Genomic DNA, 26,376 nt, shown 5'->3' with positions numbered 1-26,376 from the left:
ATAGTTCATCCTCCTCTAAGAAGGCAGCATTTAATTCTATCAAAAGCAAAGTACAAGCAAAACTTACAGATATCTTGGATTCCTCACTCAGTAAGAAGGTAGATGAAATTCAGTTTTATGCTGATAGTCACAATCCAACACACTTTTATGATTCACTGAAAACTATTTATGGACCAAAACCCTATGGTGCATCACAACTACTCAGTGCTGATGGAGACACATTGATCAGTGATAAGGACATGATCCTAGAGAGATGGACTGAATATTTCCATAGTGTTCTCAACAGACCATCATCAATCAATGCTGATGCCACTAACCATTTACCATCAGGTTGAAGTCAATCCCTCCTTAGCTGAACTTCTAAATGAAGAAGAGGTTTTGAGGGCCTTTAGGCTCCTTTCATGTGTCGAAGCACCTGGTGCTGATTCTATTCCAGCTGAGATTTACAAGGTAGGGGGGGCTATTGCTCATAAAAAAAGCTGACAGAAATTTTCCAGGTTATATGACAAGAGGTTATCCCCCAGGAGTTCAAGGTTGCTTCCATTGTCCATCTCTAGAAGGGTAAAGGGAATAGATTGTCCTGCGATAATCACAGGAGGATCTCTTAGTCATTGTTGGCAAAATTCATCCTAAAGTCCTCCTTAATAGGCTGATCCTTCACCTGGAAGATGGTCATAAACCTGAGAGCCAGTGTGACTTCAGAAAGGGCTGAAAAACAGTCGATATGGTGTTTGCTGACAACAACTCCAGGAGAAATGCCAGGAGCACAACAGAGGTCTGTACAAAACGTTTGTAGATTTGACCAAGGCCTTTGACACTATTAGTCATGAGGGATTATGGAAAATTATGTCCAAATTTGGTTGCCCGGAGAAGTTCATCAATATTGTATGTCAATTTCATGATGGCATGTTTGCCCAGGTTCTGGATAATGGACAAAGCTCTCGTGCCTTCCCGGTCACTAATGGAGTGAAACAGGGCTGTGTGCTTGCTCCCATGCTTTTTAGCATGATGTTTTCAGCCATGTTGACAAATGCTTTCAATGAGAATGAACACAGCATCAAGGACAACTACCGCACTGATGGTAAGTTCTTCAATCTGAAAAGGCTACAAGCCAAGACTAAAGTGGAGGGAGTGTTGGTGCATGGTTTTCTATTTGCAGATAATTGTGCACTCATCGTGGCCTCTGAAGCTGAGATGCAACAAAGTATGTATCAATTCTCTGCTGCCTGTGCTAATTTTGGCCTAATAATGAACACCAAGAAAACACAGGTGCTCCATCAGTCACCACTACACCATCCATACATGGAATCATTGGTTACAACAAATGGAGAAGTTCTGAATGCTGTGGATAAGTTTGCTTACCTTGATAGTGTAGTTTCCAGGGATATACACATTGACAATGAGGTTGATACACGCATTGCCAGAGCTAGCTCAGTGTTTGGAAGGCTCCAAAGAAAAGTTTGGGAGAGAAGAGGTATTAGACTGAGTACCAAACTGAATATCTACAGAGCTGTTGAGCTGACCTCATTATGGTATGCCTGTGAAACATGCACAGTCTACAGTGCCATGTCAGGAAACTAAATCACTTCCATTTGAACTATCATAGGAAGATTCTGAAGATCCCCTGGCAGGATAAGGTACCAGACACTGAGGTCCTTGCTTGTACTAAACTGCCAAGTATTCAAATTATGCTTCAGAGAGTACAACTCTGATGAGCTGGTCACGTTGTTCCAATGCAAAATGTTGGCTTGCCAAAGACTATTTTGTGGAGAACTCACGTGGGGCAGGTGATCACAAGGTGGTCAGAAGAAGCGATATAAGGACACTCTCAAGGTCTCTCTCAAGAACTTTGGATTTGCCTGTGCAACATGGGAGACACTGGCACAGGACCACTCAGCGTGGTGTGCCCACATCAGAAAGGGTGCTGTGGTCTATGAGCAAAGCAGAATTGAGACAGCATAAAGTAAATGTAGGATGCGTAACTTTGGAGTAACCACCCCAAACATTCACACGGACTACCTGCACCCAACCTGTGGTAGGGCATTCTGAGCTTGTAGTGGCCTGATCAGCCACAGTTGGGCACGCTGAAATCTCACTTTATCATGGTGATGTCGCTTTGGTCCTCTTCGAGAACAACCAACTAATGGTTAGGCCAAGTGAACTTTGATACTTTATAACAGATAATTGAATGTAGCTTTAAGTTTGAGGCCTATTAAAACAATCCATCTGATTTAACTAAGCCTAAATATATGTAAAATATGTAAAAAAAATATGTAATTTTTATTACTAATATTAGTTAACTACACAGACTAAATGTAGATTACTAATAATTACTATAACTATCCCTATAGAATCACACTTAACAGATTAATACTCATTGGAATAAACAAAATAAGGACCCAATAAATCATTTCTTACGTTTTCTGATGAGGTGGAGGTAGTGCAATGAGCAAGACGATAGCAAAACAAAGTGAGGAAAGTGCAGACAAACCAAAAGCAGCCAAATAGGTCCCTGTAAGACAAGGGGGCCCTGGAATAGCTTCGCACTCTTGCCTTTTCTTCCTTGTCTTGAGGAAATGGAGACATGGCAAACTCCAGGCTCATCTGTTGTAACCAGCCAGTAGGCTCCACGCACACACGAACACACACACACACACACACACACACACACACACACACACACACACACACATTAACCCTCCCTGGTTCTTCAGTTCCCTCTCCAGAAGGTTTTGCTAATGACACAAATGGCATGAAATACCATATTGTTCTTTTGTTCTAGTTCATTGCACCATCCCCTTCTGTCCCATCAGGAGCTGGAACTTCCCCTAGGTCAAACTGACCTAGAGGATGTTCCATGTCCCACCTACTTTCTGTGCTTGAAATGCTCACCGTTCTCCCTTTCCTTCCAGGAATCTCAAGCTTTCCTCAAAGGGGATTAAGGGAAGGGATAAAACCAGGCAAACTTTTCCTGAGCCATCAACATGTATGACATGCATACTACCTATGCCTTTAACAACAAGAGATTATTTGTATATGACGCTTTAAAATTTGGTCCTTTACACATATTATCTCAAGATATTATAAAAACTTTCAATGGACTAGGCCTAAACACAAATCCCTACAGGAACTTGCATGCTGACCACTTTCCAAGCTGCTATTAAACTATACCTAACTACTCAAACAGCCACTAAATTGTTCTAATGGCACCTGCCTAACAATACTATTGTCTCTCCTATATCTGTCTATCTTTCATGATGGAAGCATGATATTCAGGAAGCTTTATGTTCTGGCTGAAGGATTGTAATTTTTCTTCTCTTGATGGTCCTTTTATTCTTGGACACATCACTGTCACTCCCCATTGACTCTTTCCTCAATAAAGAGCTCTCCTGTGGCAACTGAATATTATCAAGGAAAGTAAGTCAATGCACTGGTTACTTGTGAGAGTATATGCATCATATGCACCTCTACTCAATGACCCCTGTACTGAAGTGAAAGGCTTTCCATGTGAACTGTGTAGTTGCATGACTCCTTTCAAATATTAAGTAAATGTGTCAAAAAAGTCTCTTCAATGATTATATCAATGAGGTGTCTCTCCATCATGAATTCTATAATGCTGAGTAAGTGCTGTGATCCGGAGAAAAGCCTTTCCACATTCATTACAGTCATAAGATTTCTGTTTGGCATGTATTCTTCTATGCGATAAAAGACCAGTATTTCGGGTGAAGGATTTTCCACATTCATTGCATTCATATGGTTTCTCTCCAGTATGAATACTAATGTGACGAGTCAGATCAGACTTCTGAGGGAATGCCTTCCCACATTCACTGCATTGATGAGGTTTTATTCCTTTATGAATTCTCCGGTGCAGAGAAAGATTAGAGCTGGATCCAAATGTCTTTCCACATTCATTGCATTCATAGGATTTCTCTCCAGTGTGAATTCTCTGATGTCGGGTCAGAGTTGTGCTCCGGGGAAAGGCTTTCCCACAATCGTTGCATTTAAAAGGTTTTTCTCCAGTATGAATCCTGTAATGTCGTATGAGATCAGTCTTTTGGCGGAAGGCCTTTCCACATTCACTGCATTCAAAAGGTTTCTCTCCAGTATGAATTCTGAAATGCTGTATGAGATTTATCTTCTGCTGGAAGGTCTTTCCACATTCATTGCATTTATAAGATTTGTTTTTACTCTGAATACCAGGGAGCTGAGTAAGATCTTCCTTCTGACGGAACGTCTTCCCACATATGGTTGATTCATAACACTGCTTTTCTGTTCCAGTATTCTGGTATAGACGAAGTTCATTATTTGGGAAGGAAAAATTCTTACTTTCATGAAGTTTCTCTTCCACATGAATTCCATGGTTTTTAATGTGGTCCAAATCACAACTGAAGGTTTTCTGACATTGGTTAACCTTAGACTGCTCGTTCTTTGAACAGATTTGTTCACATTGTCTTTGGTCTGAATACGTAGTAAAACTCCTTCTCTGGATATCACCTTTATGGAGATTCATTGCTACAGATACTCCTTGCTGTGGGTAAAGGACTGGCTCTGGGCTAGATGTTTGCCTGTACCTACTGTATTCAAGGTCTCTCACTTTCTTGGGGGATTCTGTTTGCATTACTTTTACCAGTCTAAAATGCTTCTCCTCACTGGTCTGCTCTTTCTTTAACGTGCCATAATACTCCCAAGCTTTCCCCATCTTGGAAATGCATGCATCATGCCATGAGAATGTTTGCTTGGATAAGTCTTTCATAGAAATGCTCATCTTTGGCAACGACTCTTTGGAATGAGGTCTGGTGTCCCAATCTAAAAGAAAGAAAAAGTGTAAATACCCTTTTCCTTGGACGAATAAGCTACACTTTCCCCAATATTCTGGCTACTATGAAAAAGAAGTACATATTGTTTTCACCTGAATTGAAATCAATTCATATGTCTTCAAAAATTTGTTTGAAATTACAGTGCTTATTCTTTCATATAGCCTAACAGTTATATTAAGTGAAAATGCCAAAATTGATGCAGATGATACACAGTCAATGGCAATATGGAAGATTCCTGGCTCCCCTACACCAATAAGAACAATGTATCTTGAAGTATATTTTTTTGGGGGAAATATCTTTATCACACCATGGATTTATGATCCACGAGTGATCATTGAGTCTAAGAAGAGGAAGTTATGTATAACTCCTACACTGCAGACTTTCACTTTGCTTTATAAAAAGATTAAAACAATTAAAAATTATACCCACAGTGGAGCAGTGTTGCTGCATTCTGAAATTACCAAGAGAATCTTATCTATCTATCCATATCAACTGACTTTGGTATAAAAGTTGACATCCTCCAAACAAACTAGAAGAGTGGTAAAGAAATTATTTTTAAGATTTATGAATGGGAAAAGAGTTCAGGACCAAAAAATTCATCCAGAGGATCACAAATGTGTCCATTTTCAGGGGCTCACAGATGAGGTATCATGTACCCAGTGTCTTAACACTCACTCACTCACCTGGCCAGATGGTTCCTAGGACATTACCCGTTGAAATCCCATGTGCTTCCCTTGGCTCCAGATGAGAGATCACATCCAAGTTGGATACTGCAAGGCCTAGTCACGGGAAATGGCAAAGTGATGGAAAGGGAGGGTTACCTTAGAACCCAAGTCACAAACTCCCCCTAAGAGCAAATGAGGAAAGTCCTGGGAGTCTGGGAGCTGTGGAGGACCACATAGAAAACATATGAAGGATGATATGGTTTATTTTCCCGGAAAGATACAGGAATAGGACAAAGAATGGAACTGCGTTCAGGAAGACAATGAGTTCATCTGAAATATTCAATACTAAAGTATCTGGGACCATCATGATTCCAAACACTACCCTGGAGTTTAGAAAGTGTCTCTGGCATGAGGGAACAGAGCTGGAGTAGGATCACATTATTAAACAATAAGTTTCCAGGAATGGAAGAGTCTTTCAGCTGGGACCAAGGACAGCACAAGAACTCTTGGCCTCATCTACAAATGTTTGCTTTGATTTGTTTTATAGGTCAAAGCATCAGTACTAAACACCAGACACAGTCTCCAGGAGAAGGAAGCAAATAACCTTTCATGGACAGATCCTGAGTCCCCATAGGAGTCATCATTACCCAGGCTGACCAGATTTCTGTAGTTCTCCAGCATCACCTCCCTGTAAAGCTCCTTCTGGGAAGTATCCAGGTAGCCCCACTCCCTGCAAGTGAAGTCCACAGCTACATCCTTGAATGTCACTGATTCCTGAAACAAATAATTTTGTGCTCAACCAGGGACCAGACCCCAGATGAACCTGGGAAGGGAGGTAAACGGAGCAGGAATTAGGAGGACTGATTCTCACTAGAGTCAGGTTCCAGAGGGTTCAAAGTCAGATATTTAGGAGCATTTACCACATGCCTCAGGCTCTGCCAGATTCTTGTTAAGTCAATGAGCGTGTGTGGCGGGTTTACCTTGTGTCAGGTCCAGTGCCAATAAGCCTGCTGATACAAATTAGGGCAACAGAAGTCTCTGCCCTCAAGGAGCTCCCAGTCCAGTGGGGAAGACAACATGCACCTGACTGCTGACAAACAAGCTCTAGACAACACTTTCCTCACAATCATCTTGCAAAGGCCAATACTCCTTATCTCCACTTTAAAAATGAGCAAACTAAGGCTGAGGAAGACATTGTGGATTGCTCAGGTTCACACAGGCAGGATCTGAGCTGTGGCTCCCATCCTTGTCTCCAGATCCCATCCAAAGCTCTCTCCACCTGACCATGATGCTTCTTTCTTAACAGCTCAGGTTTCCCTTTAGAAGTCTTTTCCCAGAGGCAGCAGAACCAAGCAACAGGCCTTTGTGAAGAGCTAACTATGTGCCAGGCACTGGGTTACATGATTGGGATGCAGACAACAAGCAAAAACAGTTCTGACTGGGGAAATCAAGGTACCAGCAGCTGAGGAGGCAGAAGTGGGCTTCTGTAAAAGGCAAGGCTTGAGCTGAAATTTGAAACAAGAAGTCATTTCTCTGCAAGAGGGGGAAGGTCAGGAGAGAAAAGCATTCCAGACAGGGATGGGGGATCATGTGTGAGGAAGAGAAAATAAGCCAGTCTGGCTGGATCACAGGAAGCATGGAGGAATTTAACACACAAAGACATAGAAAGTGTAGGAAGGGCTCAGTTTATGCAGAGCACTAAATGAGAAATATACTATTCTTTATTTGATCTTGGAAGGACTAGTAAACCACTGGGGTTTATTGAAGGGTAGTGGGGTGGCCCAGTCAGACCCGTGCTATAAGAAAATCACTTTAGTGACTTGTGCAGGGACTGGAGTGGGGAGAGACTTGAGGCGGGAGACCCAAATAGTTTATAAAGTTCAGGTGAGAGCAGAAGGGTCTACCCTAAGGTGGTGGAAGGGAGGGGGACCAATGGAAGATGTCTAGAGACTGAGAGGAGATTTGGCTACTGGTTTGGTGGAGTCAAGAATGACACCACAGATGGGAAAGCAGATGACTAGGACCATACTTTTATGAGGGTTAGTATGTGCAGGCATTGTGCTAATCTCTGAAGGAAAAGAAAAAGAGAGTGTACAGTCTAACATGGGAGATACTACACATGCAAATTGGTACGTACAAGAAAAAATTATGAGGATGGAGAGAAAGCATATAACTAGTAATTATAACTTTGAGTGTGCGTGGGGTAAAATCACCCACAAAATAGAAACGGTCAGCAGAATGGATCAAAGCCAAGAATGTGACAGTATTGTGTTTGCAAGACACATATTTAAAAATGAGAGGCTGAAAGAGCAAGCAAAGTAGGATTTTTTGCTGTTTTGCTGGATTGAGTTTTGGCCAATCAAGTGGCCAACTTTGACTGAGTCTTGCCTTTGATTGAATAAAGAGCCTCTGATTGAATCAAGAGTCTTTGATTGGAAACTACCTACCTACCTACCTACCTACCTACCTACCTACCTACCTACCTACCTACCTACCTACCTACCTCCCTACCTACCTACCTATCTATCTACCTATCTATCTATCTATCTATCTATCTATCTATCTATCTATCTATCTATCTATCTATCTATCTATCTATCTATCTATCATCTCTCTCTCTCTATCTATCTATTGTATTACTTGAAGTGAGAGAAGAGCAAGCATGAAAGGGCTAGGGGAACTTGCTTGTGGAGAGGTCTAACAGAAAGAATGTTTGTGATGTCAGCACTCCCTCTGTTGATCTGTGTTGATATGTCAGAGAGAAGTCCTGTCTGTCTGTGTTAATTTCTCAGACAGATGCCCTGTCTGTTGGTCTGTTAATTTCTCAGACAGAAGCCCTGTCTGCTTGATCTTCATGAGTGAATTGAGTTGAAGAGCGCAGATCCACTCATGGGAAGGAGGCTTAGCTTAAGCCCTTTTAAGAGCTGTTCAAGTGAATTGAGATGATGGTGTTGGTAATGTGTATAAATATTGTTATACCACTGTTAAGCTTTGTTTTCCTAGAAAGAGAAGCTGCGGGCAGGAGCCCCTGGAGCCTGCTGTCAGGCAGAAGAAGGAATACTTTGTAGTGGAACAGATCCCTTGAGCTGAGACAAGGAGCAGAAGCAGAGAGCTGCCTACGTGTGAACCCAGGCAAGAGCTGGGAGCAGTCAGCCCATAGCGGGAAGAGCCAGGGGTATGGAAGTCAGTCTTGAGTCAAGGTGAGAGAGGGCTTTACTTGGACACTGTGAATTGATTAAGGAGATTGTTCTGACAGTGATCTAGGGGTGGGTGTGGTATTTTATGCTACCCCTTAAGGAGGCGTCATGTTAGGGAAGACCTTAGCCTGGGACCCCTTGACTTTGGAGATACAATGATACATGCGATGTGCCACATGACATAATGAGTGTTAGGAGATACACATGTGTATTAGATGAAATGTTTTGCTTAAGGATGCTGTTATGAATGTTATGCTTTACTGAAGAATGTTTAGTTTATTGCTGAATAAATATTGAGTTCATTTTACTATGCGACCAGACCCTTAAAATCATTCACAGTAGCAGTCCTCAGGTGTGCTTCTGTGACTGGCACTGCGGAGACACAGGCAGAGTACAAATAAAGTGCTAGAATGGAATTTTATCATGTTTTGGCCGATGTAAAAAAGAGGAATAGCAACCATTATCTCAGACAAAGTCAAAGTTAAAATAGGTTTAATTAAAGGACATCACTAGGAAAACTACATTAAATGAAGAGGTACCATAGATAATGAAGTAATATCAAAACTAAATGTAATATGTACCAAATATCAAACTTATAATAGAAAAGGTAAATGAATTACCAATGGAAGTTGAGGGAACTGAGGGAATTAGAACAGCAAATAGTGAGAACTAAGTGAATCCCACTGGCTCCACCTTTTGACTCAATTCTTGATCTAGCTCCATTCCCTGTCTACTCAGTTACGGGGCTAGTACAAATTCTGTTTCGTGAGAAAACTTTATTCAGCTCTGGGAACTGGGAGAGAACTTTTTTGCACTGTTTGAACCAAGTCCTGTGTGGCTGGGAAATGACCTCCTTTACCTGCTGTTCAGAAATCCTTAGCTGAGGATGGCTAGAAACCAAATCAGTGATGCAAGGAGTTTTCTCCCAATTGTACATTGCAAACAGCTCATATGTCTTATCTAAGTCCTGGTCCCGAACTCATCACTCAGGTATTGTTTCCATGTTCTTTTGATTATTTACATGTAACTGGGGGTAGTGGGTAACCTGTTTTTCTGATTTCAGGGAATTCTACCTGTTCACCCTTGCCCTCCCAACTTAGAAAGTCCCTAATCTTTCCTCCAACTAGAAATCTAATTATCTACTGTTGTGTCCAGTTATTTCTTTTAAGTAATTGGTCTTATTTGACTGCTTTTAATGTATATAAATCTCACCCTTTGTATCCAGGGACCAGCCCAAGCCAACGTGGTTTGGTTCTGAGTTGTTTTATGCAACTTGCAGGTGGGCAGTGAGGTGGGGCATTGGATAGAGTAGGAGGCCTGGAGTCAGGAAGACTCATCTGCCTGAATTCAAACATGGCCTCAGACACTTACTAGCTGCATGAACCTGGACAAGTCACTTAACCCTGTTTGCCTTGGTTCTCATCTGTAAAATGAATTGGAGAAGGAAATGGCAAACCATTTGAGTTCCTTTACAAAGAAAATCCCAAATGGGATCATGAAGAGTAGGACACAACTGAACAACAACAAACAACATGACAGGCACTGCTTAACAAACTGATATGCTCAGAAGCGCGAACCCTTGTTTTCTCAGTCATTTCATCTTTTGCATGCCATAAAATAGAAAAAAACAGTAACAGTGGGGGATTTCAACCTTCCCCTCTAAGAACTAGATAAATCTAACCACAAAGATAAATAAGGAACAAGTCAAGGAGATAAACAGAATCGTAGATATGCTAGATACAATAGAGGAAAGAAATTAATATATTATTATATCAATAACTATTCATTGTGATCTACTCTTTTTTTTCCCCTTCATTTTCTATAAAGGCTGAAGTCCTGTTAAGGTCAGTCTCTGAAGGATATAGCTGATTGATGATATCTCCCCTAGCCCTCAAGGAACATGTTCACCCAAGTTGGAGACCTAATTTCTGTTTAGAGTACTAAGAAAATGTAGACTAAGGGAGCCCTTCCCCTGAGAAAAGGGACCCCTATCCTTGATCCCCTCCATTAGTTTAGGGTGACCAAACTCCTGAAGGAGAAAATCAGTCAGAGAGGTTCTGATGGAAATGGCTTCTCCTGCTCAGATGCACTGAGGCTGCTGAGTCTCACGATTATGCCAAGTTCTCAGCACGAAGAGTTTAAGACTTTTAGTCTACCCTCCTTATTACATGGCTACAAGAGGCAGCGAGGTGGTCCAGTGGACAAAGCACCAGGCCTGGAGTCACAAAGACTCATCTTCCTGAGTTCAAATCTTGGCGTATACGGTGAGTTCAAGTACTTTTGGTGTGATGGCTGCAGGGCCCTTTTGGGGGCTCTTTCCACCTTTGGTGCCCACCTGTTCCACCCAACTCTCACCTGTGGCTCCAAGAAGCTGCAGCATGCTCAGCGGTCACACACCCATCAGCAGATGGGCCAAACCAGGTTGAGGGTAACCAAGGGGTCTCAAACCCATTGGTGAGTTAGAGGGGTGTCTACCCCAAGCATGTGAAGACTTTCCTTGGTAGAATGGGCAAATGAGAACAACTCATTCCAACAGCCATGAAGGCAGCTAAAGCAGGTGATGTGGAGCGCTTAGAGCTTGGTGAGACACTAAAGACTCCAAGGTCATCCACTGCATCCTGAGCCATCGCCAGCTGTCTTGACTCTGTCCTGCCATTGGACTATGATGACTATGGAGGAGAAAGTGAGGCTGACAACTTTGTGCAAGTCTGCCTCACTTAAAACATGGACACCAATCAGGGTTGATTTTCACCGGTCAGGAAAATTCCCTTTCAGAAGGTATCTAAGAAATTTCAGGGTCTCTCTTGGGGTCTTCAGTTACCAAGAGAAACCACTGACCATCAATTTATTCTTGGCTAGACTAATTAATAAACTGATTGTTAATGACAGAAACTTTGTATCTCGGGATTTTCATTCATCACGTAAGCAAGTGGAGAGAACTGAATGGGAATAGAAAGGAATATATGCTTTTCTCATTGGTACATGGCACCTTTATAAAACTGGCTATATATTAAAGAATAAAAACCTCACTGTCAATACCGAAAAGCAGAAACATTAAATGCATCCTTTTCAAATCATAATGGCATTAAAAGGTACATTTTATAAAAGACCATGGAAACATTAACAATTAATCAGAGATAAAATAACCTAACCTCAAAGAATGAGTAAATTAAAGAATAAATCAGAGAAACAAGAAATAATTTCATTAAAAGAGAATGATAATAATGAGACATCATACCAAAATTTATGGGACACAGCAAAAGCAGCAATCAGAAAAGGATTCATATCTCTAAATGCTTATATGAATAAAATGAAGAGCAGGTCAGTGAAATGGGTATGAAATTTAAAAAACACAGAAAAAGAACATATTAAAAATCCTCAATTAAACACAAAATTGGATCCTAAAAATTAAAGATGAGATTAATTGGATATGGGAAAAACATTAGATTAGTAACTAAACAAGGAGATGGTTTTATGAAAAAAACAATAAAATAGATAAACCATTGGTTAATATGATTTTTAAAAAGAGAGAAGAAAACCACAAGTATCAAAAATGAAAAGGGTGAATACACCACAAATGCAGATGAAATTAAAGCAATTATTAGGAGTCATTTTGCCCAATTATGTGTTAACAAATTTAATAATCTAAGTGAAGTGGAAAAACACTTGCAAAAATATTAACTGCCCAAACAAAAATAAGAAAAAATAGGATAACTAAATAAACCTGTTTTAGAAAAAGAAACTGAACAAGCCATAAATGAGTTTCCTAAGAAAAAAGCATCAGGACCAGATGGATCTACAAGTGAATTTTACCAAACATTTAAAGATCAATTAATTCCAATATTAATTCCAAAGTATCGGAAATAATGGACAAAGAAGGAGTCCTATCTAACTCCTTTCATGAAACAAATATGATGCGGATAGCTAAACCAGGAAGAGCCAAACCAGAGAAAATTATAGATCAATTTCGCTAATGAATATGGATGCAAAAATCCTAAATAAAATACTAGCTGGGAGATTGCAGCAGTATGTCACAATGAGTATACCTTGTAACCAAGTGGAATTTATACCAGGAATGTAGGGCTGGTTCAATATAAGGAAAACCATTAACATAATTAATTACATTAAAAAAATTAACAAAAATAATACCATGATATCAGTAGATGTAGAAAAAGCTTTCGACAAAATACAACACACATTCCTATTAAAAACACTTGAAAGCACAAGTATAAATGGATTTTCCCTTAAAATGACAGGAGCATCTTCCTAAAACCACCAGCAAGCATTATCTGTAATAGGGACAAGGTAGAAGCTTAACTCATAAGACCAGGAGTGAAACAATTATTATCAATATTATTCAATATTATACTAGAAATGCCACCAAAAGGAATAAGAAAAGAAAAAGCAACTGCAGGATTAGAATGGGAAACAAGGAAATAAAACTATGTCGTTGTGCAGATAATATCATGATATATTTAGAAAATCCAAGAGATTCAACTAAAAAATAGATGAAACAATAATTTTAGTAAGATAGCAGGATATAAAATCAACCCACAAAAATCATCCACATTTCTATATATCAGCAACAAAGCCTGTATTTCAAATAATCATAGACAATATAAAATATCTGGGAGTATATCTGCTGAGACAAATCCAGAAACCACATGAACACAATTATAAAATAATTTTTACACAAATAAAGTCATATTTACATAACTGGAAAAATATTAATTCTATATGGTGGGGGGCTGAGCCAAAATAATAAAATTCTACCTAAAGTAATCTACTTGTTCAATTACCATCCCAACTAAGCTATGAAAAAATTATTTTATTAGGCTGGGAAAAATAATAACAAAATTCATTTGGACAAACAAAAGGTCAAGAATATTAAAGGAATTAATGAAAAAAGTAAAGGAAGAAGGTCTAGCAGTATCAGATCTTAAATTGTATTATAAGGTAGTAATTATCCAAACTCTCTGATACTGGCTAAAAAGGAGAAGGATGAATAACACAGAGTAGTAAATGATTATAGAAAAGGCATGTTTGATAAACATAAAAATATAATATTTTCGGATAAGAACTCACTCTTTAGTAAAAACTTGCTGGGAAAACTGGAAAGCAGACTGGCAGAAATTGGGTATAGATCAATATCTTATACCACTTATCAAAGTAAGGTCAAAATGGATACATGACCTAGATGTAAAGGGAGATATCATATGTAAATGAGAGGAGCATTAAACATTAAGCATCAGATTTACGTGTGAGTGACAGCAAAAGGTTAAGCTTCCGCAGAAGTTATTACGTGATGAAGTCACTGAGAATAAATTAGATAATAAGAAAGCCAGCAGACTGCAGGTGAACTCAGCCAATCAGGAGACAGGCAATGGCCTCCAGAAAGTCACAACATTTTTGATAAGAAGGTCCAGGCCTGAAACCGGCCTGAACCAGTCAGGAAATATGACCTAGAATATCCTGGAGAAAGCTTTCCTTCACTGAGTTTGCTTAATGAACCTCATGCACATAAGCAGACACACCCCCATAAAATTATCCCTCCATTTTCTGATCAAGGGTCCCATGTTAAAGCATGTTTGGGAGGGGGGAAATCACACCAAGGGTGGTTACGTAATGGGCATGTAGAGAAGATGGTGACTTAATGGAGATCGGATCAATCTGTCTCCTGGTGGGAGGTTCTATCTTGGAGTAACAATATACAGCTCATCTCACTTCTGTATCCAGTGCTCCCTCCTCCTGAAAAGAGGGTGGGGGCCCACTTTGGCCAAAGTGCTCAATTCCTCTGAACTTTGCTGTAATAAATTTTCCTTGACACCTTTTTAGTGTCAAGAGTGTTTCTAACACATGGATAGGAGAAGAATTTTTGAATAAATAAGAGATATGGAGAGCATTATGGGATGTAAAATGAATAATTTTGATTACATTAAATTTAAAACATTTTTCTTACAAATAAATCCAATTTAACCAAAACTAAAAAGAAGACAGAAAGTTGGGGGAAATTTTTATTGACAGTTTCTTAGGCTTCCTATCTGAAATATATAGAGCCTGAGTCAAATTTAGAAGAATGAATGAGTCATTCCCCAATTAATAAATGATCAAAGGATATAAACAGGCAGTTTTTGGAAGAAGAAATTAAACCTATACAGTCATATCTAAATCACTGATTAGAGAAATGCGGATTAAAACAAATTTGAGGTCCTATCTCATACTAATCAGATTGGTTAAAATGATTGAAAGAGAAAATGAATGTTGGAGGAGATATGGAAAACTGGAACATCAATACATTGTTGGTGGAACCATGGAGAGCAATCTGGAGTTATGCCCAAAGAGTTATAAAACTGTGCATACCCTGGACTCGGCAATTCCACTATTACGTCTGTTTTTCAAGGTGATAGGGAAAAAAAGGAAGAGAATTCAGACGTTCTGAAATCTTTATCGTAGCTCGCTTGCTGGTAGCAAAGAACTGGAAACTGCAGAGAAGCCCAGCATTGAGGAATGGCTGAGCTGTTTCACATGACTGGAACAGAACACTTCCATTTGTAAGAAAAGGCAAGCTGGCTGGCTTTAGAAAAACATAGAAAGACCTGCATGAAATGATGCAGAGTGAATCCGGCAGAACTAGAGAACACTGCATACAGTAACAGCAATATTCTTAAAGAATAAATGTGAACGACTTAGGCTATTCTGAGAAACGAGAACATTCAATCAACGACGAAGGACTCATGATGAAACGCTCTCCCTTTACAGAGGAAAAATAAGATGTGGAATTGGGTGCTGTATAATCCCACATGTACCTAAGGGAAAGGCTGCTTTTCCCTAATGCAGAATTAAGAGGAGGAACACCTTGGCACTCAAAAAGCAACACAAGAAATGAAACAAACATGAGATAAAAAAGAAATCTAAAGTCAGATGGCAAGATAAAGAAGGACGAGAAGAAGGAAGGGAAGAAGAAAAGGAATTTAATATAAACTTCAAAAAATTGGGAAACATAGTAGAAAACACCATGAAGAAGAGGTTGAGAGAGAACTCAGAAAAAAACCCATCCAGGGAGCAAGAAAAACCCTAGTGTGCATAAAAGATGTGGTTTGAATTTAAAAAAAGAAAATGACTCTGGCAGGTGAGGGGATGACGAAGTGGAGCAGAGAGAGGCTGGAGGCCAGGAGACCAAAGAGCATGCTCTGCTAAGAGTCCACTGTGAGGTGACCAGGGCCTGCACTAGGAGGAGGGCTGGGTCACTGGACAGAGGGGACACTGCCAGGCAAGAGACTGCATAGAAAGAGACAACTCTCAAGTGGGCAGCTGATCTCACATGTGAGCTGAGAGAGGGAGGGAGGATCCAAGGGGAACAATGACACTGCCAACCTGGGGGAGCTGGAGGATGGTGGGATCCTCCACAGGAATAGCCAGGTTCAGAAACAGGAGGGTTTGGGGGGAGATACTGAGCTATCCTGGGATGTGGTGAGTTGGGGTTGCCTATGGCACATTCTGCTTAAAAAGTCCTATTTTCCTAGTTGTAGATTCAGGAGTGTAGCCCGTGGCACAAGATGAGACTCCCCACAGTGAGAGAGTTTGGAGAGAAAAGAGAGGAGAAGAACCAGGCCAGAGCCTTGGAGAAGCCTCGCAGACAGGGCATGCCAGGGATGCTGACCCAGCAAAGGAGGCAGAGAAAGAAGGAGTGGTCAGACAGGTAGGAGGAGGGGACCAGGAGGGAGCAGGGTCATGAAACTGCCAGGGAAGAGTATAAGGCTTGAGAACTGGCCACTGCAGGGGGACATTTGGGGAGGGAGTTGGCAGAAGGCACTGGGAGCACCAGAGAGAGTCTACCAGGAGATGCCACTTTGAAGACCTCCCCCAGCTGCTGAGTCCAGTGAGATGAACCAGCATTTATGAAGTGCCGATTGGATGCCAGGCACTGTGACCTGGTGACTGAATGGCTGAGCAGCCCCAGGTATCTGAGGACAGAGAGCACTGGAGCAAGGACCTGTCTACACTGTGTGACCTGAGACACCATGTCAGGGGAAAGAATGATGCTGCTTACCTGGGGGGGCCTGCTGGTGAGGAACTCAGGGCCCATTCTGCACTCCTTCTTGCTCCCTGCTCTGGCCTGCACCCAGGCCCCTGGTATCACCCAAGGCTGAGCTAGAAAGGAAAAAGAGCCATGAGAGGGGTGGACCCTTCCCCCCTCCCAGCTCCCAGCTCTGCCTCTGCCTTGGAAATGCCCACAGTCCTCCCTGCTCAAAATGACACCAGCTGGTCTATGTCCAGGAATTGGATCAACTCCATGTGCATTTATAAAGCTCCTACTGTATATCTCACTGTATTCTAGGTGCCAAAGCTGCCAAGGAGACAGCAAAACCCAGACTGTGCCGCCCCCCCCAGAAATGTCAGATCATGTGAGGTGGGAGTGGGCAGTATCACCTAGGGGGAGGACAAGGAGGAGAGAGCCCTGGGCTGAGATTGATGGGGAGGGCTGGAGAGGTGAGACACGGTGCTTCTTCCCCAGGGGATAGCAACCCCAGAAATGCAGGGGGCAAGGAGCATGAGGAGGGGAGCATGATGCCGAAATAAGACGGGGGGCTTATAGCCAGATGGAAGGGCATGGGATCCCAAGATCATCCATGTCAGAACAAGGGATCTGGGAAGCAGGAGAGAGGAGATGAGGGGGAACAGAAAGAGAGAGGTAAGAATGGAAAAGGAGCTGGTGATGAGGAAGGGGAAGAAGGGAGGAGAATGGAGGGGGGAGGAGGACAAGGGAAAAGTAAAGAAAGGGGAAAAAGGAGGGAGAAAAAAGAAAGAGAAGAGGAATGGAGAGTGAGAGAAAGAAGGGGGAGAAAAGGAAGGACTGAACGGGGAGGTGTTGCCTCACTGATCCCCCAGGGAGCGAGGAAGGAGTATCTGCCCCATTTGAGAGACCAGTCTCCGAAGGCAAGGGGAAGGGAGGCAGCAAAAGTGTGGACAAGTTCAGAAGACAATGAGTTCCTTTGGTTCGTTCAATACTGAGGTATCTGGGAGTTTTCTTGCCTTAACATATTTGCCGTGAAACTTGAGAAAGCCTCCCTGACCGGAGGGAACAGAGAGCCCGAGTGGGGTCACACAGTAAAGCAGCCAGTTTGCAGACACACAGAGCAGGAGCCCTTCAGCTGGGACCAGGGACAGCACAAGATTCCTTCCTCTCGGTTTCAATGGAAATAAAGAATGCTTGTTTTCTTACAGGCCAAAGGACCAGTACTGAATAACAGACTGAGCCCTAGCAGAAGGAAGCAAACAACATTTCAGGGGCAGATCCCAAGTCCCCAGAGGAGCCTCCTTACCCAGGCTGACCAGGTTCCTGTAGTTCTCCAGCATCACCTCCCAGTAAAGTTCCTTCTGGGAAGTGTCCAGGTAGCCCCACTCCTCCCAGGTGAAGTCCACAGCCACATCCTGGAATGTCACTGATTCCTGAAACAAATAAATCTGTGCCTGGCCAGGGACCATACCCCAGATGGACGTGGGAAGGGAAATGTAGGGGGCAGGAATGAAAAGTACTGATTTTTACTATATTCAGGTTTCAGAATGTTCAAAGAGAAACCTTTAGGCGTATTTACAACATGTCTAGGCTGCACTAGATTCTGAATCATGGAGCAAATGAACAGTCATTGTCCAGACCATAAGGATTTATGGAGTGTCCACCCTATGTCAGGCTCTGGGCTGAGCCCTGGGGACACAAAGAAGGAAAAAAAACAGTCCTGCCCTCAAGCTGCTCATGGTCTAACAGAGGAGGCAACAACACTTTCCTCCCAACCCCCTTGGGAAGGCCTGTATCCTTGTACCTACTTTACCAATGAGCAAACTGAGGCTAAGGAAGGCTTTGTGGATTGCTCAGGTTCACACAGATAGGATCAGAGCTGTGGCTCCCATCCTCATCTCCAGACCTCATCCAAAGCTCTTTCCACAAGAGAAAACAGAATAAAATGGTACGGGGGCGAGGAAGGGGAGAAAAATAGGATAGAGAGAAATATAGTTAGCAAGAGCAACTGTGAAAAAAAATTCTGAAACAAGTTTCTCTCATTAAGGCTTCATTTCTCAAACATGTAGAAAAACTGAGTCAGATTTGTAAAAATAAGAGCCATTCCACAACTGATAAGTATGATCAGTTTGGGATAAAGTAATCACAACTATCTACAGCCATATAAAAAAAATGCTCTAATTCACTACTGACTGGAGAAATGCAAATTAAAACAATTCTGAGTTACTACCTCATACCTATTAGATTGGCTAATAGGGCAGAAAAGGAAAATGATAAATGTTGGTGGGGATGTGGTGGGAAAATGAGACATGAATGCCCTTCTGGTGGGGTGGTGAACTGATTCAGCCATTCTGTAGAGTAATCTGGAACTATGCCCAAAGCGCTATAAAACCATGCCATAAAACCCTTTGACCTAGCCGTGGCACCACTAGGTCTGTACCCAAAAGAGACAAAAACCAAAAATATTTAGAGCAGCTCATTTCCAGGGGCAATGAATTAGAAATCGAGGAGATGCCCATCAGTTTGGGAATGGCTGGACAACTTGTGGTATGTGATTATGATAGAATACTACTGTACTATAAGAAAAGATGAGCAGGATGCCTTCTCAGAGAAACCCGGAAAGGCTTACTTAGCTGATGGAAAGAGAAAAGTACTGTGTACAAAGAAACAGCCACACTGGGAGATGATGCTGCGAATGCTCTGAGGACTTGTGATGAAATATCCACCCCCACAGAAAACACTGATGGTGTCTGAAGACAGACTGAAGCAACCATGCTTTTAAGCTTTATTTACTTTTCTTGAGGGTTTTTTTGTCTGTGTTGTTTCCCAACATGACTGTCATGGAAATGTTTTGTGTAACTACACATGTATAGCCTATATTGAATTTCTTGTCTTCTCAGTGGGGAGAGGGGGAAAGGAAAAAAACGTGAACTCAAAGTTTTAAAAATGAATGTTAAAAACTGGTTTTAGACGTAACTGGGGAAAATTAAATTCTAACCAAAGCAAAACAAATCTCTCCCCACCCAACCATGATGCCTCCTACTCAACAGCTCAGTTTCCTTTGGGAAGTCTTCTCCTAAGGCAGTAGAACCAAGAAACCTTTGTGAAGGGCTAACTACACGCAGGCACGGGGCTACGTGATGGGGATGCAGAGAAAAAGCAAAAAAAAAAAAAAAAAAGAAAGAAAGAAAGAAAAGCATTCTAGACAGGGAGGGGGATCATGTGTGAGGAAGAAAAAACAAGTCAGTCTGGCGGGGCCACAGGAAGCATGGAGGAGTTTAACTCACAAAGACACAGGAAATGTAGGAAGCACTCAGTTTATGCAGAGCATTCAGTTCCAAATGGACCATTCCATATTTCATCCTGGAAGGACTACTAGAGTTTACGGAGGGGCAGTGGGGTGGCCCAGTCAGATCTGTATTACAGGAAAATCACATTAGTGACTCATGCAGGAAGGGCTGGAGTGGGGAGAGACTTGAGGCAGGAGACCCAAAGAGGAGAAGGCTGTTTGTAAAGTTCAGGTGAGAGAGGAGGAGGGTCTACACTAAAGTGGTGGAAGGGAGGGGGACCAATGAAAGACGTCTAGAGATCGAGAGGAGATTTGGCCACTGGTTTGGTGGAGTCAAGAATGACACCACAGATGGGAAAGCAGATGACTAGGACCACCCTTTTATGAAGGTTAGTATGTGCAGGCATTGTGCTAATCTCTGAAGGAAAAGGCAAAGAGAAAGCTTACACTCTAATGTGAGAGACAGCATATGCACAAATTGGTATGTACAAGAAAAAATAACATGGAGATGCAAGGAAGCCTGACTGGGGAAGGTGGCTGAGAATACCTGCCAGCAGGAGGGGGCTCTGGAGCTGGATCTTCAAGGACACCAGGGATTCTGGAAGGTAAAGGGTAGGAGGGATAGCACCACTGCCCTGGGAAAGTGTCAGGACAAACATGGAGATGGGGTAGGGTGTTGTGTAGGAACCCCTCCAAGAACCATGGCCAGAGGGAAGAGTACACGGGGAAAGGTGTGAAAGGCCTGGGAATACAGAGAGGAGACAGGCTGTGAGGGCCTCCAAAGGTGAAGAGTCTATTTGGGATTCTAAAGTTCTCAGGAAACCAAGGGTCTGCAATGAGTGGGAGTCACACCACCATCTTAAGAAAGTCACATGAGGATCAGATTGGCTGACAGAACGCAGAACATTGGATTCCCAGAGCCCTCCATGTTTGAAATACGTCTGTGGGGTCTATCCCTAACTCCGTTTGTCTGTCTTCTACACTTAAGTCTGATTCATGTTTTAAAATGTCAGATGCCTTCTCACTCACTGAAATCCCAGCTCCGTCCCTGAGCGGAGTCCCTTCATGTGATCCTTAGGACAATTCCCTCTCAGAAGCAGGCGACATTAGATGCTCATGCTTCCTGAATACCAGTTCTCTGCCTTTCAATTTTTGCTTAACCAGCATTTTCAACAAAAGCCCCTATAAATGTGCTAGTGCTGAGATCAGATTTCAGTGACCTGGACACAACTTTTCACCACAGGAAGGAAGGGGAAACTGCACAGCTTGAGATCAGGGGTGCATTCAAGTGGACAAATTGAGAAACATGTTGTAATGAAAACACCCAGCGAGAATTCAGAAAAGTCCCATCCAGAGAGGGAGGACACAAGGGCTTAAGTGAGGTCATTTGTATTTAAAAAAGAAAAAATGACTCTGGCAGGTGAGTGGACAATGAACTGGAGCAGGGAGAGGCTAGAGGGCAGGAGACTAAAGAGCAGGCTCCACTAAGAGTCCACTGTGAGGTGACCAGGGCCTGCCCTAGGGGGAGGACTGGGTCACTGGACAGAGGGGACACTGCCAGGCAAGAGATTGTGTAGAAAGAGAAATCCCTCAAGTTGGCAGCTGATCTCACATGTGAGCTGAGAGAGGGAGGGAGGATCCAAGGAGAACAATGACACTGCCAACCTGGGGGAGCTGGAGGATGGTGGCATCCTCCACAGGAATAGCCAGGTTCAGAAACAGGAGGGTTTGGGGGGAGATACTGAGCTATCCTGGGATGTGGTGAGTTGGGGTTGCTTATGGCACATTCTGCTGAAAAAGTCCTATTTTCCTAGTTGTAGATTCAGGAGGGTAGCCCGTGGCACAAGATGAGACTCCCCACAGTGAGAGAGCTTGGAGAGACAAGAAAGGAGGAGGACCAGGGCAGAGCCTTGGACAAGCCTCGCAGACAGGGCATGCCAGGGATGCTGACCCAGCGAAGGAGGCAGAGAAGGGAGGAGTGGTCAGACAGGGAGGAGGAGGGCACCAGGAGGGAGCAGGGTCATGAAACTGCCAGGGAAGAGGAGGAGGCCTGAGAACTGGCCACTGCGGGGGGACGTTTGGGAAGGGAGTTGGCAGAAGGCACTGGGAGCACCAGAGGCAGTCTACCTGGAGATGCCACCTTGAAGCCCTCCCCCAGCTGCTGAGATAAACCAGCATTTATGAAGTGCCAGCTGGATGCCAGGCACTGTGACCTGGTGACTGGAGGGCCAAGGACCGTCTACCCTGCGTGGCCTGAGACACCAAGCCAGGGGAGAGGGCGATGCTGCTTACCTGGGGGGGCCCGCTGGGGAGGAACTCGGGGCGCATCCTCCGCTCCTTCCTGCTCCCCACTCCGGCCTGCACCCAGGCCCCTGGGGTCCCCCAAGGCTGAGCTAGGAAGGAAAAGGAGCCATGAGAGGGGTCCCCCCTCCCCGCTCCCAGCCCTGCCTCTGCCCTGGAAATGCCCACAGGCCTCCCTGCTCAGTGACGCCAGCTGCTCTGTGTCCGGGACTCGGGTCCCCTGCACGTGCACTGATGAAGCGCCTACTGTATGCCTCACGGCATTCCAGGAGCCAGGCTGCCAAGGAGACGGCAAAGCCCAGCCCGTGCCCCCCCAAATGCCAGGTCATGTGGGGGGAGGGGCGGTGACCCCTGGGGGGCTGGAGGCCGCTTTCCAGGGGGTCCGAACCCTAGATATGCAGGGGAGAGGGGAGGGGGCGGGGATGGAGAGCGCGAGGAGGGGGCGGGGCGGTGCCCTCACTGACCCCCCAGGATCCAGGACCCCCAGCCTCCCCTCCGGCCCCTCCCCTCACCTCGCCCCGGACCCAGCACCAGCAGCAGACCCCGCAGGGCCGAAGGACCAGAGCCCGCCGGCTCCGGGATGCAGAAAGAAAAGGAAGCTCCGCGCCGGCGCAGACGCTGCCTCCGCGGGGGGCGCGCCCATTGGCTGGTTCGGGAAGGGGGCGGGCCCTCTTTGCCTTTCCCGGGCCAGGCTCCACCCCTCGTTTCCCAGGATACGTGGGCGGGGAAATTGGCTCTCTCCCACAGCCTGAGAGCTAAGAACTTTGAGCCAATCGGAGGGGCCGCCGCTGCGTCGGCCCCGCCCCCTCCAACCAGTTTCATTGCAGTTGGAGATGAGCTCCCCCCGCCCCTCCCAGCGAAGCCTGGAAGTTCCAGCCAATCAGAGCTGCCGAGGCCCCGCGGTCCCGCCCCCGCCCACCACGCCCCCGCTGTCCTGAGCCTGGTCCTCCAGGGGCTCGGACCGTCGCTCTGTCCCGGTTCTCCCGGTCACGTGGGGCCGCCCCGGGGTCAGCGCCGGCCACCGCGGGCCTCTCGGCATCTGGGCGCCTGGCCGGGTCCCCCCGAGATCTCCCGAGGTCCTGGAGCTGGTTGTGGGGGGCCCAGGGTCCTCCCACCCTGCCGCGCCTTTGGCTTTGCGGGTGCTTCCTCTAGGAGCACCTCCTCCTCTCCAGCTCTGCCTCCCGGGGAATGGGGGGAGACAGTGGAGGAAGAGAGACCCTTGACCTCCCCAGGCCTGCCCCTCCCCGCTAGGGCGGTGGGACCCCGTCCCTGTCATTGGCATTGGTTTGCCAAGCTCTGTCCACGCCCTGTGCCCTTGGACCCTCTGCACAGCCTTGACAATTCGGGGCCCTCATACCGTCATTGCACAGAGGGGAAACTGAGGCACACTTGTGGCAGAGGGTCCCACACACCCCCCTGCTGCCAGAGAGCCTCCTGACCTTGATGCCCTCCCTACTGAGGGTGCCCCCCCTGCCCCATGGCCTGATCCCAACATTCAGGGCTCCTGCCTGCTCTAGGTCAGACTTGGTGCTGGGCACTTTAAGGGTCAGTAATATGTTCCCATGGCCAGTCTTGGGGTCTTTTTTCAACTTTATGCCCTGCAAACTGGCAAAGATGGCAGACGGCGTCCTCGTCCGTGTTGGAGGGGTTGTGGGATGCTAAGCACACTACCATGGAGCATTTTGGAAGTGTGTGAATAAAGGCCCTAAAACGTCCACGCCCCTGGAGCCAGAGCCTCCATTCCTGGCTCAGCCCTCAGGAAGCCCTTAGCACCAGGAGAAATCAGCATGTTTTGTGATGGAAATAACTGAAAATAAAGTGGGAGCCCAATGATTAATGAATGGCTAAACCAAGGGGAGTCCATGGGGGTTATGGAATATCACTGAGCTGTGGAAATGCTGTGTGTGGTGAATGCAGAGAAGCCCGAGAAGATCTGTGTGAACTGATGCAGGGGGAAGTCAGGGGAGCCAAGACAACAATGTACAGAGGGAGAAAGAGCCCACCCCAAATCAAAAGGGACCCTAAGAACACTTTAGAATTCAAGCTTGACTCAGGAGACGTGAGAATAGACCTCTGTCAACTCCCCTCTGTGGGGGCAGAAGGCCAGAGGCGACACTTTAAGGGGGTGAGGGAGGGAGGAAAGAAGACATTTGGAAAGCCCCTGGGGAAGGCCAGGAGAGGGATGACCTCAGGAGAGCCGAATTCTTGGAGAAGGCAATGAGGAAGCCAGGGAAGGAGGTGGGAGAGGAGCCTTCCCGGAGGCCTCCAGCCCCTATTTGGACCCCTTCCAGCAGGCTGGGGGGCAGCTGAGTTCTCTCCTCTGTCCTCACCCTTTGGGGCTCTCCCACCCCACCCTGTTCCTATCTGTTTTTGGCTTTTCTTCTCAGCAGATTTCACTAGTCTGATGACCCAGGAGAAATCTTTCATTGGAGAAGGCAATGTAGATGAAAAAGAGGAGAGACAGGGAGGAGAAGCAGGAGAACAGACTGTGGGGAGGATTTCTTCCTCATCCATCTTTCCTTTCCTCCCCTCCGCCTGTCCATCCTGTGGAATAACAGCCACAGTTTAATGGGACTTAGAGTTAGGATTCCTATGTAGGACAGCTAAGTGGCGCTCTGTGCCTGGAGTCAGGAAAACCTGAGTTCAAATCCAGCCTTAGACACTTCGTAGTTGTGGGATCCTGGTCAATTCACTTCACCCTGTTTGCCTCAGTTTCCTCATCTGTAAAAGAGCTGGAGAAGGAAATGGCAAACCACTCCAGTATCTGTGCCAAGAAAACTCCAAATGGGGTCAGAGAGAGTCAGACACAACTGAATGACAACAGGAAACATAGACATGGAGGCTAACCCTTTCCACCTTATAGATGAGGACACTCAAGGCCCAGTGAAGCTACAATTTGCCCAAGGTCATACAATTACTAGTAATAACCCTGGTATTTCAAGTTTTTAAAAAATATTTTAAAAATATATTCGCTTATTTTTAGTTTTCAGCATTCATTTCCATAAGATTTTGAGTTCCAAATTTTCTTCCCGTCTCTCCCCAAGAAGGCATGTAATTTTTATAGGCTTTACATATACATTCATATTGAATCTATTTTCACATTAGTTAGCTGTAAAGAAGAATTAGAACCAATAGAAGAAACCATGAGAGAGTACAGAGAGACAGAGACAGAGACAGAGAGAGAAAGAGAGAGAGAGACAGACAGACAGACAGAGACAGAGAGAGAGACAGAGACTGAGAGACAGAGAAATAGATAGAGACAGAGAGACAGACAGAGAGACAGACAGAGAGAGACAGAGAGACAGACAGAGAGACAGAGAGAGAGAGACAGACAGACAGACAGAGAGGCAGACAGAGAGACAGACAGACAGAGACAGAGAGAGAGAAAGTATGCTTCATTCTGCATTCAGACTCCATAGTTCTTTCTCTGGATATGGATAACATTTTCCACCATGAGTCCTTTGGAGTTATCTTAGATTCTTGGGTTGCTGAGAAGAGATATGTCTGTCTGTCAGTCAGTCATCGGACAATATGAGTGTTACTGCGTACAAGGTTCTCCTGGTTCTTCTCGCTTCACTCACCATCAGTTCATTCAAGTCTTTCCAGGTTTTTGTGAAGTCTGCCTGCTCATCATTTCTTATTACACAGAAGTATTCCATTATATTCATATACCACAACTTGTTCAACCATTCTTTAACTGATGGGCATTCCCTCAATTTCCAATTCTTCACCACCACCAAAAGAGTTGCTATAAGCATTTTTTTTTTATATGTGGGTCCTTTTCCCATTTCAGTGTTCTCTTTGGGATACAAACATGGAAGTGGTATTGTTGGATCAAAGGGTTTGCACATTTTTATAGCCTTTTGGGCATAGTTCCAAATCACTGTGCAGAATAGTTGGATCAGCTCACAGCTCCACCAACAATGCATTAGTGTTCCAATTTTCCCACATCTTCTCTAGCATTGATCATGTTCCTGTTTTGTCATGTTATCCAGTCTGATAGGTGCGATGTGGTACCTAAGAGTTGTTTTGATTTGCATCTCTCTAATCAATCGAGATTTAGAGCATTTTTTCACGTGGCTGTATAGAT

The 26,376-nt window shown here is 44.4% G+C and overlaps 1 protein-coding gene across 2 annotated transcripts; it reads right to left on the bottom strand.

Moving 5' to 3' along the window:
- LOC140502816 (zinc finger protein 891-like) lies at positions 1-22,897 on the bottom strand. Of its 2 annotated transcripts, XM_072606830.1 has the most exons (7): positions 22,799-22,897; positions 22,278-22,378; positions 18,003-18,129; positions 16,730-16,830; positions 6,130-6,256; positions 5,501-5,596; positions 1-4,806 (listed from the first exon to the last, which is right to left on the bottom strand). In XM_072606830.1, exons 2-7 carry the CDS (start codon positions 22,311-22,313, stop codon positions 3,581-3,583), a joined length of 1,713 nt encoding a protein of 570 aa, XP_072462931.1. In that variant the 5' UTR covers positions 22,314-22,378; positions 22,799-22,897; the 3' UTR covers positions 1-3,580. The 2 variants fall into 2 exon arrangements, with proteins under 2 accessions (XP_072462931.1, XP_072462932.1); XM_072606831.1 differs by lacking the exon at positions 22,799-22,897 and having other exon boundaries at positions 18,003-20,583; positions 22,278-22,665.
- Positions 22,898-26,376: the final 3,479 nt, after the last annotated feature.

The sequence above is a fragment of the Notamacropus eugenii genome, chromosome 4, assembly GCF_028372415.1.
Source record: "Notamacropus eugenii isolate mMacEug1 chromosome 4, mMacEug1.pri_v2, whole genome shotgun sequence".
In the NCBI taxonomy this organism is placed as follows: Eukaryota; Metazoa; Chordata; class Mammalia; order Diprotodontia; family Macropodidae; genus Notamacropus; species Notamacropus eugenii.
Note: the sequence above shows the minus strand (reverse complement) of the source record. Positions and strands in the feature narration are given on the sequence as shown.

What these genes read in the sequence shown, in the direction of transcription:
- LOC140502816 (XM_072606830.1), bottom strand. Translation starts at nt 22,313, where the DNA reads ATGCGCCCCGAGTTCCTCCCCAGCGGGCCCCCCCAG. An exon ending in TCACCAGCAGGCCCCCCCAG is followed by an intron (nt 6,257 to 16,729) that starts GTAAGCAGCATC and finishes TATTTGTTTCAG; the next exon opens with GAATCAGTGACATTCAAGGA. An exon ending in CAGAAATCTGGTCAGCCTGG is followed by an intron (nt 5,597 to 6,129) that starts GTAATGATGACT and finishes TCCCGTGACTAG; the next exon opens with GCCTTGCAGTATCCAACTTG.